Genomic DNA, 14,470 nt, shown 5'->3' with positions numbered 1-14,470 from the left:
ATTTTTTTTTTAGAGGGTTTAAAATGCAGAAATGTAAAGCATTTAAAAAAAAAAAAACCTCTTACATTAATTGTCCTGTTAATCTTGTATATTATTTGAGCTGTAAAGTTGTTTAAATCATTGTTTTTGTGGGATTACAGGGTTTATACTGTAATGTTGTCATGGTATAATCGGATATAACTTTGGCCACGACATGATACACAGGGTGTCATGCAGCCGTACGGCTCCGTGTTACAGCTCCCATGTAACTGGGAGAATGGGATGAGAAAAGACTCTGGATCGGTGACTTCAAGCAACGTTCTACATCGATTGTGTATGCAGAGAAAATGTCTTAGTTTCTACAAATATTCTAAAAATTTTTATTTTATAATAATCAAGTTGTTTGATGCATGAAACAAACCATTTTTATGACATTTTGGAAGCATTAAAAATTATTCCATACTAGTTGTATCAACCTGCGACTTTGAAGTTGTATGCCATCAACCAGTGGCATCTGTAGGCACCGTGGATCAACTCAAAACAAGTGTGCACAGAGATGACTTAAGTGGAAATATTTATTTTATTATCAGACACATTCCTTTAACATATTAGCTTGGCATTCTGCACTTAATTTTTTTCTGACATTTAAAAAAAATCTCAAGTTGACTGGCATTTTCGATGGGCACTGAATATGATGATAGCGACCACGAGGAGGTTACCCCATGTGACTACCCTCCCTAGCAACCGGGCCAATTTGGTTGCTTAGGAGACCTGGCTGGGTCACTCAGCACACCCTGGATTAAAACTGGCAACTCCAGGGGTGGTAGTCAGTGTCAATACGAGCTACCCTGGCCCCACCTGTAATGTCTCTTGTGTGCAATGCATGGCTTATTTGTATGGAATGCTTAGCATAGCAGAATTGAAATTTGCTGTGAGAAAAAAGTAACTAAAAAAATGTATCTAAAAGTAATGTAGTGCTTTTCTTTCCATAAAAATACCCTTTTAATAAAGTTACTTTTAAGGAGTAATGCAATATTCTAAAGAGTTACTTTTAAAAGTAACATTACCCAACACTGGATTTAATGTTACAATAATAGCTCAAGTTAAACTATATGTATGTTTCATAATTAAAATCAGCAAGGACCATTCTGTAAATGACAGTTACTTTCATTTATGTTGTAATGTCACTAAAGGAAAAATCTAAATAAAATCTAAATCTTATGTTCTTAAAATCTTTGACATTTCTACTCCTGTACAATAGCCTGACGACAGAGGAGTGTGACTACACAAAGGCTATGTAAAACTGACATGACATTTGCTTATGGCTGTGCTATAGGCTTACCACATTTAAAATATGTACCATCTATTTAACATTGATTTAATGCAAACAATCCCACTAGACAGATCATTATTAGACTTCTTTTTTTTTTCTTTCTTTTTTTTTGCCTTCGTTACTCTCCTGTATTCAGTAAAAACCTGTAAAAAAAAAAAATCATCAGTAAATTAGTGAGGGAGTAAACATATACATTTATAAGCTTATTAATAGGGATGCACGATATATCGTTGGCCGATAACCCGGAAAATCAAACTATTATTATCGCGTCGATAATGGAATTGCCGCTGATAATTATCTGACTGCCTGTGGCGTCTTTTGTTCAGGGAGTAAAGCCAGAGGAGCTGAACTTACAGATCTGATATAGTCATGGAGGGAGGAGGGGTAGAGTTGAGAAGATTTGAGTTTCTGATCAAAGCTGTCAGCAAGTGGAGGTAATGCACTAATAAGTGTGATCTGCCAATAAACAGAAGAAGTAGGCGTCTTTCGTTCAGGTAAAGACGCGTGCATTCTCAAGCAACAGTGCGCATGCGCACACACAGCGTGTTGGCGTGAGTGAGAGCCAAGCTTATGTTGTTTCTCAGTGATGATTATTTCAACATCTCTGCACCTCGTTACATTGTTTTGGAGCTGGTTTTAGTCATCTGTTTCATCGATGGCATTTCCCATATTCTTTTTGTTTCATGAGGCAATTAACGAATAAATAAATAAATAATATATTTATTTATATATTATGTGTTACATGGGGGCTATCATTTTCGTGTATTAGCTACTTCATGAAACAAACAGAACGTGGGAAATAGCAGCACATCGTTATATTTATTACCTGTAGTTCATTGCCTCATTTTGGTTTAATAAATTATTACAGCTGTTCGAAGTTCATTGTTCTCTCTCTGTGAACGAGTCACCAGGATTACCGTATACACCTATATAATAATTTATTCAAGTGCATTATTATTTATTTCTCATTTAAATCAGCATACATCTGTAATACAGGCACAATTTTCCAAGCTTTTAAACTACACCTATTTTAGCAAGCAGTTCCAGGTTGAAGGATGAAAAACTAAAACTGTTTTTTTAATTATAATTATATAGTATCGGCCAAAATGAGCTGTGAGTTTTCGACCCAGAAATGCCATATCTGTGCATCCCTACGTATTAACATTAGTAACATATTAGAACTGCAAATTCACAGACTTGTCAAGGTGCAGTTTTCTCTCTTGTGTAGAATATTTTTCCATCAGGCTGAGTTTTCCAGCTTAAGGTAAAATTTCCGTTTGCTTGTAGTTTCTCCTTTATCTGTGAGATTCAAATGAACATATGTACTGTACAGTACACAGGAGACATAACTGATATCCAAGACCATCAAAATTGTACTTTTGAGTGTAGATCACTGTTACACTCATGCTTCTCACCTTTTCCAAATAGATCTTCCCATCAGCATTATTTGGGTCATCTCCAGGGTTAGGCTTCACCTCAATCCTAAACTGCAATTTAACACCCACTTCTGTAAGAGAACTTTTGTGATGTCAATAAGGTGTTTTCTTCAAGGAGGCAAGTGATGCAGTGAAAGTACAGAGCAAAAATAACACAAAACCCCTGTGTCTCTTTTGCCACCCTTGAGCTCACTAAGAGGTGCTAAAACATTGCTCCAAATTGATGAAATGTTCAATATAGTTCAACCTAAATGAAAATCCCACCACTACAATTCCTTGGATATTTACACCTCTTGTCAACTCCTCACAAAGCACTAGCAAACTGTACCTTTGCATATGACTCCAGCATCACTTTCATGGCCACAGGGGGAATTTCCCCATCCTCCAAATGCACAGTCTTCTAGTGTGCTCTCTTCCCCAGTGCACTGAACGTTATTCATCAAGGTCTGTCCCTCACCCGGTCCAAAATAAGCATTTAGCATTGCCTCTGCATGATTGTTGCATCCCAGCTCTCTACAAACCACTGATGCATCTGTTGTGTCCCAGTTATCATGACACACTGTTCCCCACTGACCAGCATGAAGAATCTGCACTGTTCCAGAACATCTGTTGAGCCCATTCACTAATTTTATCACTAAAGGAAAATGAAGAAGAAATTAATTCCTAACAAATGTACATACACTCACTAAACACATGCATACGGCACTAGTCTCAGTGATGCCTTCCTGTCTAAAGTTTGGACACACCTACTTATTCTCTATTATTATTTTCCAAAAAAATAATAACACCGAAGTCAGCAAAACTAAGCAATTGCATAATGGAAGTATGGGAAATGCATGGTTTCTGAAAATTATATTAAGCTTCTTCCTAGTACCCTCCCTTTGATTACAGCCCTACATACTCTGCATTCAATCAACCAACTTCATGAGAGGCATCCTGAGCTGCTTTTTAAACTTTATTGAAGGAGTTCTGTATGCTGACCACTTGTTGACTGGCTGCTTTTCTGACACTAACTGGTCCAACTCATCCACACAACAACAAAAACAACCATTTGTTAAATGTTAGTTTTGTAAAGAAATATGTATAAAAAATATATGAACAATTTAAATTTGTCTTCAAAATTACTGTCAAGCATTTAAGCATAAGCATTTAGGTCCTGAAACACACATATTCAGTAAAGTATATCCAAACATTTGATTTGGTAGTGTTAATTTTTTTATGATTAATGTATCGATACTCACATCTGCAGCTGACTCCAGCATCCTGATTGTGAGTGCAGGTGTTTGTAATCCACCCAGCTGAAGTACAGCTCATTAGTGTAGACTCACTTCCATTACACATTACATCATTCATCCATACTGATCCTGAACCTTGTCCATAATAAGCACCAGTCTTTGCCTCTAGAACATCTCCACAGCCCATCTCTCTACACACCACTGCAGCATCTGATAGATCCCAGCCATTATCACACACTGTTCCCCATGTGCCATTATGAAGAACCTCCACTCTCCCAGAACAAGAGTTGATGCCATTAACCAGTCTAATGTGAGCTAATGAACATTAAAGGATGGGGCAGGCACAAAGGGTCAAATATACTTTGATAATTTATTTTAAATAAAAGTGTTTTTGATTTCTAACATGTCCATGAGCTTTTTTAAAGGTACGCTACAGACAATTTCTGGCTAAATTTTTGAACTAAATTTGAACAATTTAAATTCATAGCCATCGGGTCAATATGCCAGGAAATGTCAGGCTTTCGTCATTCATCTCTGCACATTTGTCATGTATGTGACCACAGGTGACCATGTGTATATCTACAACCATCAGATTCATCTGCGCAGAGGAGCACTGCCCATGCACTACTGACATAAAGAACAAATCATTGTTCTTCTGTGAGTTACTTGCAATTTTATGGTTTGATCACAGATGTTGATGTAGAGAACCCAGAATTATATAGTGTACCTTTAATCATGATTTTAAGTTTCAATTTAGTTATAAGTTTTGTACTCACGCTCACAAATGACTCCTGCATCTTTCTCATGTCCACAGGTTTGTTTTCCCCATCCACTTGATTTACAGTTTCTCACTGAAGAGTCAGTGTCACAATCTAAACCATTTAACCATACTGGTCCTGAACCCTGGCCGAAATATGCATCTTTATTTGCCAATACGCCATTAGAACCACAGCCCAGTTCTCTACACACCACTGCAGCATCTTTATCATCCCAGTTATCATGACATACTGTTCCCCACTGGCCATCATAGAAAACCTCCACTCTCCCAGAACACGAGTTACTGCCATTCACCAACCTGACAAGAGCTAATGATCACAGAGAGGAGAAAAAATAATTTCCAGTAAGAACTGATGATCCCACATGCAAAAGTCAGAGAAGTTCACACAGATGTCCTCCCCAAGTGTGGTTAATCACATTATGATACAGGATATTTCATACAGGATATTTCACCTCAAAATTCTGTTCATTTTGTTCCAATCCAATTATTTTCTTTTAACAACAACAAAAAAAGTGGGCTTGGGATACAATACATTCCACTTGGATTGATATATTATTAGCTAATGTACAGACAATCATCCTTTTGCCAGTTTGACTTAAGCCCATGGCTGAGATGCCTGGCACACAAACAGTACTACATATGCACTTAAAAAAAACTATCATACAAAATCATACAGAGCCCTGATAATGACTTATGTGCAATAGCTGTTGAATTTTAAGTTGTTAATAACTTACAGTGACAGAAGATTCCAGCAAGATTTGACTGGCTACAGAACGTTACCGGAGTTTGAGACGGACACATGCTCAGTGTTGATTCGCTTCCAACACAGTTTACATAATCCATCGATGATAAAGATGAACTGTGTCCAAAATAAGATCCAGTCTTTGCCTCTATAACATCTCCACAGCCCATCTCTCTACACACCACTGCAGCATCTGATAGATCCCAGCCATTATCACACACTGTTCCCCACTGGCCATCATAGGGAACCTCCACTCTTCCAGAACAAGAGTTGATGCCATTAACCAGCTGAGTTTTGGCTAACACCCATGAAAATAAAATAAAACAGAGTTAGAGTAGGTGTATATATTTTATAAATATGTTATATATTCTAAACATATTGTGTATGCATATATATATATATATATATATATATATATATATATATATCAATGGTGTATAGGGGTGGTCACACTACACTTTGCGCTCCATTCACTTCTGTTCAAACGCATCCAAATGCCTCTTGGCTCAATTCAAAGGATACATATTTCAAAACTGAGAGATTTGTTGCAGGAAAAGGGAGTAGACAATTTATTTTCATATTTTTTATATAATATTATTTGGTATTTGTGATGTAGTATTTACTTAAACCAGAAGCCCTCCCGCATGACATCATATCCTGGTTCATGGTCCGAAAAAAATATGCATGCTCAAAGCCTAGTGCGACTGCCCCTTTAGTCTGGGATTACATGAAGAGACAGAAGCAACTAGAACTGTGGCAAGTTCTCTACCCTGCTTGGAACAACAACATTGACAAACTGTGTTCAAGGATACCTAGGAGAATTGGTGTTGTTTTAAAGGCATAGGGTGGTCACACCAAATATGGATTTAGTTTTCTGTTTACTGCATATTGTATGAAATGTATTGATTTTTTTTATTTTTTATTATTAATGCCCCCCCCCAAGTCCTATTCGTCCGCCTCACCGTGGTGGGGGGGTGAAACAGGAGTCTGTCGTCGATGTACAGCGGGAAGCAATTCCTGGCAGGTTCAACCATGCTGAGAAGATGACAGACACCTGGCTAAGGACGAGGGCACAGACCTAGTGGCCTTGCAAGCCGAGGTCTGAACCCAACTGCAACGACAACGACAAACAAGGGCCTCAGTACCCTGCACGCCCCTGCGCCCGTTCTACGGCGGCAGAGCGATCTGGCCAGGGACGAGAGGTTGCTAAGAATCTCAGGTACCAGGCCGCCATACCGACCAAAGGACCAGACTACCAACACCATGGCGCTCGACATTGCTACCTTCAACGCCAGGACTGTGTCGAATGAGGCCAACCTGGCTGCCATCCTGGAAGGCTTGAACAGCATCCGCTGCGACGTGCTCGGGCTGTGCGAGACCAAGTGCCGGGAGCCGCTGCACGTGCGCCGCGACGACGGCAGGACGGTCATCTTGGGTGCCAGGGAAGAGACGCGGCCTGTCGGTGGCGTCGGCTTCATTGTATCCAAACGATGGTCGCCGATGATTGACCTGGTCGACGTGACCAACCCCCGAGTCGGCATGCTCACCCTGCGCCTACACAACAAAGCCACCATCCGGATCGTGCAGACATATGCACCAACAGCAGCGGCTGCGGCCGAGCAAGATGAGGATTTGCTTGAGCAGTTCTACGAGGCCGTCGAGGCAGCCACTACCCCCCGTGCCACCTACCTCGTCCTGATGGGCGACTTCAACGCCAAGGTGGGCAAGGGGTTGGATGGCGAGCGCTTTGTCGGCCCGTTCGGCAGCGGCAACAGGAACGGACCGGGCGAGCGACTGGTTGCAACCGGCTGTTCGTCGGCAACAGTCTGTTCAAGAAGTGCCCCGGCCGCCGATGGACATGGATGTCTCCCAATGGAGAAACAACCAACGAGATCGACTACGTCCTCTGCAGCCACCGCCGCATCCTGCAGGACGTCGCTGTCATCGGCCGCAAGTTCTTTGACACGGGCAGCGACCATCGGCCGGTAAGGGCCAAGCTGGTCATCGACGGCAGGACCGAAAAGCGCGCACTGGCAGCCAGCAACAGGGCAAAGCAGCCGGCCACCACTGACCTAGCCGTCTTCCACACTCTGATCGACCACACCAACTGGGCCCAGCTTGAAGCCGACATTGACCAGGACTACGACCACTTTATAGGCCTGCTCAAGTCAAGCCGCGATGCAGCTACAGTGCCGACCAACAGCCGGGCCAGCCGAATTTCGGACGCCACCAAGGCCCCGATGCAGAGGCGGCGGCAGATGCGCGCTGACGGACCCACACACGTCGAGTACGGCCTGCTGTGCAAGCAGATCCGGCAGCAGCTCAAGACCGACCTCGACCAGTACAGACAGAGGCGCCTGCTGGCGACAGCCGAGAGCCGCAAGAGCCTGAAAAAGTGCAGGCGGGCGATGCAGCAGCAGCGCGCCAGATACCAGCACTGAAGACGGCCGACGGGCGGATCGACCAGGACTCGGTCCGGTATTGAGGCCGAGTGCAGGCGCTTCTACAGTGACCTGTTCGCCAGCAAGGTCCCCGTCCCCCACCTAACCTTCAGCTCGACCAGCTGCCACCCATCCTGCCAGTGCTGGAAAGTGAGGTCCGACATGCAGTCGAGCAGGCACAGGCGGACCGGGCGCCCGGCCTGGACGGCGTTGAGATCGACCTGCTTAAGGCCGGCGGCCACTCACTTTGGACAGCCATGGCAGCCCGATTCAGCAGCTACATGGCACAATGCCAAATCCCCAAACAGTGGAAGACGGCCAAGACAGTACTGCTGTTCAAGAAGGGCGACCGCGAGCTGCTCAGTAACTACCGGCCGATCACACTGCTGTCGGCCGTATATAAGATCTTCACCAAGGTGCTGCTCAACCGGTTGGCCAAGCAGCTGGATCTAACAGCAGCCCGTCGAGCAGGCCGGATTCAGATCTGGCTTTAGCACCATGGACCATGTGCAGGTACTGAACCAGCTGCTCGAGCGGGCCAGGGAGTATAAGATGCCGCTGGTCCTGGCCTTCGTCGACTACGAGAAGGCCTTCGACTCGGTCGAGATCAACGCCGTGCTGCTCGCCCTCCAACAACAAGGCATCGGGGACGAGCATGTGGCCCTGCTGCAGGAGCTGAACAGCAACTGCGCCACTACCATCACCCTGTTCGACCGGCCGCTTAACATCGAGGTCGGCCGCGGGGTCAAGCAGGGCGACACCATCTCACCCAAGCTTTTCACCGCCTGCCTTGAGCAAATTTTCCAGCAGCTCAACTGGGACGAGGTCGGCATCAAGATCAACGGCCGCTGGCTCAATCACCTGCGCGTTGCCGATGACATCGTGCTGATAGGCTGCTCGGCAGTCGATGTACAGCAGCGGCTCGACCAGCTGAACCAGGCTGGCGCTCGGTGCGGCCTCAAAATCAATCTGGCCAAAACCAAGTGGATGCGCAACGACCAGGTGGCCGACACTACCCTTCATGTTGGCCAGCACCAGCTCCAGCAAGTCGATAGATACATCTACTTGGGCCAGGTGCTGACTACCGACCACAAGATTGGTCGAGAACTGGCACGACGACGCCGAGCCGCCTGGGTCAGCTTTGGCTCAATTGCCGAGACGGCCACTAACAGAGCCATCGACCCGGACATCAGGGCCGCCCTATTCAACAGCACCGTCCTGCCGGCCATGCTCTACGGGGCCGAGACCTGGGCAACGACGGCGGCCGACCGACAAAAGCTGGCCGTGACTGAACGCGCAATGGAGCGCCACATGGTCGGGGTTAAAAGGATCGACCACGTCCGCAACGAGCAGCTGTTGTCCACCGCGTAGGGTGGCCAACGCGGTGGACCTGGCCAACAAGGCCAAGAAGCGCTGGGCTGGGCACCTGATGCGGCGGACGGACGAAAGATGGACACGCGAAGTCACCGTCTGGTTGCCGATCGACATCAAGCGGCCACGCGGGCGCCCTGCAACACGATGGCGCGACTCGCTACGACAAGATCTGGGACACAATTGGATGGGACTCGCCCAGGACCGACAGACCTGGGCAGATCGTTGTGGTCTGCGCTGACCACCTTTGGCCGGTGAAGACAGACCGATTCTGGATTCTGGATTATTAATGCCATTTATTTTAATACATCCTCACTACACAACATTTTTCAAAACTGCCTAAAACTTTTGCACGTACACAGACACACAAACAAAATCACAAATTTACGATGCTTTAAATAAATTTTTTTGGTTGTTTTCAGCTTTCGTTTTGTTCTAATGTTGTTGTGTTGTGCACTCCAGGGTCACTGTATTTTAAGCTTGAACACTGCGCATTTGCTTCTTTCATTTATAATCACTTTAGTGAACAAAAGACAAAACACAAAAGCATTGAAAATGTTTTTCTTCAAACCAAATAACATGCTGTCAAAGCACACTTTCTTGAACCAGGTGTTAAACCAGCTGCTGTAACGGAACACAGCGGCTCACTAGTTGCGATTCATTTTTTGACTACAAGATGGCAAATATTGCACACACTTCCATCAACCCGTATTCGTTGCACATGACTGTTATAAACCTGCAGTTAATTTGTGTTAAATGTTTTGTACTTACCCTCACAAATGACTCCTGCATCTTTGTCATGTCCACAACTGGTACTTCCCCAGTTGTCAGCTTGACATGTCATCAGTGTGTTTTCAGTGTTAACACAGTGAAACTTATTCATCCATATTGGCCCTGAGCCCTGCCCAAAATATGCATTTTTTTTGGCCTCTGTAGCTCTTCCACAGCCCAGCTCTCTACACACCACTATTGCATTATCCAAATCCCAGTCATCATGGCACACTGTTCCCCACTGTAAATTATAAAAAACCTCCACTCTCCCAGAACAAGAGCTACTGCCATTCACCAGTCTGACTAAAGCTGCTGTATTTGGGAGGCCATTACTCAAAACAGTGTATGAGAGCAAAACTGAAAATCAAAAAGATTCACATACCTTAGATATTATGTATGATAGAAAAACTTTGCAAATCTGTGTTTGTGTAGGGTCTTACTCAAAAGCAGAACAAGCCACATGGAATACATCATATTCCTAGAAAAGAGACTGAAAAGTAAATAAATTGATTTTATAGGGAAGCAACATTATTGATTGGTAGAAATTATAACACAAAGTGTCCTGACATAACATTGATTAGCATGTTAACTAAAAATAAGATGAAACCTCTTCTGTTAAACCTCTATAACAGATGAGCAAGTTTAAAGGTTAGATATGGGCTACTATTGGCCCCTTACAACAGCTGAGGGCTTTACAAAACTAACATGGATCATTGTTATCATTATGCAATTATTCAGATTCCAAGCCTTACAAAAGTTGTTTTATATAGCCTAAATTTTAAACACTAATAAAAGAATATTCCGGATTCAATACAAGTTAAGCATTTGTGGCATAATGTTGATTACCACAAAAATATATTTAGACTCATCTGTTCTTTTGTTTAAAAAAAAAAAGCAATAATCGAAGTTACAGTGAGACACTTACCATGAATGTGAATGGGCCAATTTTTGGAGGGTTTAAAAGGCAGAAATGTGAAGCTTATAATTTTCTAAAAGCACATATATTCATTCTTCTGTAATTTTAGGGTTTGTTGACATTACATCATCATGAAAACAAAGTAAAATTGGCTATATGGTTAGTAAGTGATTTTATCACACTAAAAATCATGTTTACACGCATACTGCTTATGTCTTGTGGCTATTCTTTAAAATAAGTATTTTAACTTTCAAAAATTGGCCCCCATTCACTTCCATCGTAAGTGCCTCACTATAACCCAGAATTTTATTTTTTTCAAGAAAAAGAGGGGCAAGTCAAAATACATTTTTATGGTAATCAATATTATGCTACAAATGTTGTCAATTGAGTTGAACTTGTATTGAACACAGATTATTCCTTTAAGTATTAAAAGATTCTCTTTATCAGCTTGCAATTTAAAAGGATGATTAAAAGTTAAAGAATCAGTATATTTCAAATGCATGCTGAAACTCACCTGCACATTGCAACTTAACACCTGAAATTGTGAGGAAAATATATTCAATTATCAGAGACAATATTTTTCCATTCACAAAGATTTGGGTTACATATACAAAAAAAAAAAAAAAAGTTAAGACATTTTTTTACCTATAGAAATGTCACTGTCCAACTGTGGTCCTGGCTCACAGCACTAATCCTCAAACAGTTTTTAGGGTATTTGGTGCTGCTGCCAAAAGATTAGTCGACTTCCAGCTTCCCTGGCCTACCTTCTTCTGTATATCCTGAAAGCCAAATGCCACTTTAAATCTTCCCTAATGTGGATCATTTGTCTCACACTAATTGACTGCTTTGAATCACTCAGACAGATTTGCTCTGTGGAATAAATAATGCAAAATACTGTGCCTTTAACTACCAATCAATTTGACAACAAAGCCAAGTCAAATCTTGCCTTTTGACCACAAATGTCCTGTAAATAACTTTCATATAATTATTAGAACAGACAACATTATTTTATTCTAAAAGGTAACGATACACTTTTAAATTAAGATCTTTTGAAAACAGGGCCTTGAGGGATTGACATCCATTAAATGGGTTGAACCTTTTTGATATACTGTTACCAATATCAGTGAAATTGGTATTGATATTTGGTATCGGATCAAAAAAGAAAATAAGTAGTGTCACACATCTCTAGTGTAAACCAGAGGTTCTCAATTGGTGGGTCACGACAGGTCTATGCTGTTGTGGACAGCAGGGGAAAAACAATGCTTAAAGCAAATAATAAAATGCTATTAACCATATGATCATGCATTATTAGGATAGCAAAATAAATGGGCTTATCAAAACGATGTTCAAAAGGAAGAAAAATATTTATTTATTTTTCAGAAGCTATGAGTCCAATCAAACTCTTAGTATTTGGCTACAAGTTCATCTGGTACTTGGCAGAAGCTAGCCAAAAGGCAGATGCAAACATGCACAAATTGTGTGACATAAACTTGTGTCATCACCCTCATGCCATGCTAGATGTGTATGACTTTCTTTCTTCAGCAGAACACTAAGATTGTTTTTAAACACTTTTTCAGCATAAAAGTAAATCAATAAATATCCAGTAATTTAATCCATGTCTCCTGAAGAAATATGACAAGTGTGGGTGAGAAAATTATCTATTTTTTAGACCTTTTTAATTGTAAATGTACAATTTCACATACTGGTGTTAAAGTGACTTTCACATTCAGCCACCTACTGGTCGGGGCTGGTCAAAGGTGGAGATTGAGAGTAAGAAAATGACATAATATTGATCTGTGTCTCACCCACACCTATCATATTGCTTCTGAAGATATGGATTTAACCACTGGAGTCTTATGAATTACTTTTATGCATCCTTTAAGTCCTTTTTGGACTTTTTGAGTTCTGGTCAACATTCACTTGCATTGTGAGGACCAACAGAGCTGAGATATTCTTCTAAAATTCTTGTTTTCTGCTGAAGAATGAAAGTCATACACATCTGGGATGGGTTTGAAGGCGAGTAAATGATGAGATAATTACATTTTTGGGTAAACTACTCATTAAAAACCTTGAACAAAACTACACATACATATACATACATATATATATTTCCATTGTCCTTCGTCAGGTATGTAACTTTGTTGTATCTTGTGAAGCCAAGCCAATCCAAGCCGCATAGACACCAAACAATCTTTTACCACTCTCTATACTATAAAAACAAATATGTAAAAAATGTTAATGGTATATTTAATATATTACTCTATGCATTTTTGATACATTACAATGTTTGATTTTAAGGGCATTTTTGTTTATTTTTGTACACTAAAACAATTTTGGCACTGTTGGGTCACCACTTTATGTTTAGTGCAAAATTTGGGTCCTGAAGCAAATTGTAAACCACTGTTGTAAACCTTGAGCAATGTATGAGACTGGTATGTAAAAAGATAGACAGCTCATTTGGTTTTGGAACAGAGCTGGAGAATCAAGAAAAAACTGCCTCTTTAAACTGCTTCTATTGCATTCTGGGCTATGTAGTCCATAGTTCTGACTCGCTCAGTTCTGACTCACTCATTCTAAACAGAAGCAGGATCACTCACTCCAACACACTCTTGGGCCAGAGGCCTCTTAGTGTGCCCAGAAGAACAGGAGAGGAAATGTGTTTGGAGCCAAAAGTACAAACAGAATACCATGAGTCAAGGATTCATTCATTAACCATCTGATCAGATGCACAGATTAGTAAATCAAAAAGGAAAAAATATAGTTCTCTGGAATATGCTTGGAAATATTATTTCTGCAATACCGTTTTTTTTTCCTTCATAAATTAAAAGCAAAATAACTAAAGAGGACAGTCATATTCCACTCATGGTGGGTTTAAATGTAACATCACAGCCTAAACCACATTGGTGCATCAGTGGGTTTATTCATTTTTATTTTGACCCCCCCATCCCCATCCATTTCTGCCAATCATCTCTCTGCTTGATATTTAGCTCTGTCTCATTGATCACAAGAAGCTCTTTCAGCCTGCCAAATTTCTCTAGTTGCTTGGCAACCTCTGGCTTATTTGCTACAATGTTGAACATACCTGGATTTCCCACATCCTATTAGGGAAAGAAAAATAGATAAGGTTAAAACAAAGTTTTAGGATTGGAGGAGGTCTTCTTTTCTCTTTTAAACTTTAATAATAGGTGGTCTTAACAATTCCAAGAAAAGTAGCATGGAATATATTAAGAAAAGTATTGTATTTGTGGGGGAAATAATACTACAAATTCATTTGTATGCTAGATAGATAAAAATATCAAAGGGAACATCCTTGTGAAATAATGCTGCATAAATATTTCTTTTTACATTTAAGGAGGATTTTGGATCCATAAAGTGTTCACATTCATATTTCTACTAAGGAAGCTAGGAAACACTTCATATGCGTCCAATATCTTCCATAAGTTGACAATACCTGTTTAGAAAGCCTTT

General features: G+C 41.5%; 1 protein-coding gene across 2 annotated transcripts; it reads right to left on the bottom strand.

Annotated features, from left to right (window-relative positions):
* Window positions 1-548: 548 nt before the first annotated feature.
* Window positions 549-13,122, bottom strand: LOC127638818 (deleted in malignant brain tumors 1 protein-like). Of its 2 annotated transcripts, none has more exons than XM_052120561.1 (12): window positions 13,102-13,122; window positions 11,648-11,781; window positions 11,517-11,537; window positions 10,527-10,576; window positions 10,087-10,443; window positions 5,496-5,801; window positions 4,760-5,068; window positions 3,990-4,298; window positions 3,077-3,382; window positions 2,728-2,819; window positions 2,510-2,611; window positions 549-1,455 (listed from the first exon to the last, which is right to left on the bottom strand). In XM_052120561.1, the coding sequence occupies exons 3-11, from the start codon at window positions 11,522-11,524 to the stop codon at window positions 2,513-2,515; spliced, it is 1,836 nt and encodes a 611-aa protein (XP_051976521.1). In that variant the 5' UTR covers window positions 11,525-11,537; window positions 11,648-11,781; window positions 13,102-13,122; the 3' UTR covers window positions 549-1,455; window positions 2,510-2,512. The 2 variants fall into 2 exon arrangements, with proteins under 2 accessions (XP_051976521.1, XP_051976523.1); XM_052120563.1 differs by having other exon boundaries at window positions 10,527-10,564.
* Window positions 13,123-14,470: the final 1,348 nt, after the last annotated feature.

This window comes from Xyrauchen texanus, chromosome 47, assembly GCF_025860055.1.
Source record: "Xyrauchen texanus isolate HMW12.3.18 chromosome 47, RBS_HiC_50CHRs, whole genome shotgun sequence".
Lineage (NCBI taxonomy): Eukaryota > Metazoa > Chordata > Actinopteri > Cypriniformes > Catostomidae > Xyrauchen > Xyrauchen texanus.
This window is presented reverse-complemented; position numbering and strand designations above follow the sequence as displayed.

Bases quoted from the DNA above. Each gene is read 5' to 3' on its own strand.
- LOC127638818 (XM_052120561.1), bottom strand. The intron at 5,802-10,086 runs GTAAGTACAAAA...CATGGGTGTTAG, and splicing joins TGCAGGAGTCATTTGTGAGG to CCAAAACTCAGCTGGTTAAT. The intron at 2,820-3,076 runs GTACAGTTTGCT...GTTCTCTTACAG, and splicing joins TGCTGGAGTCATATGCAAAG to AAGTGGGTGTTAAATTGCAG.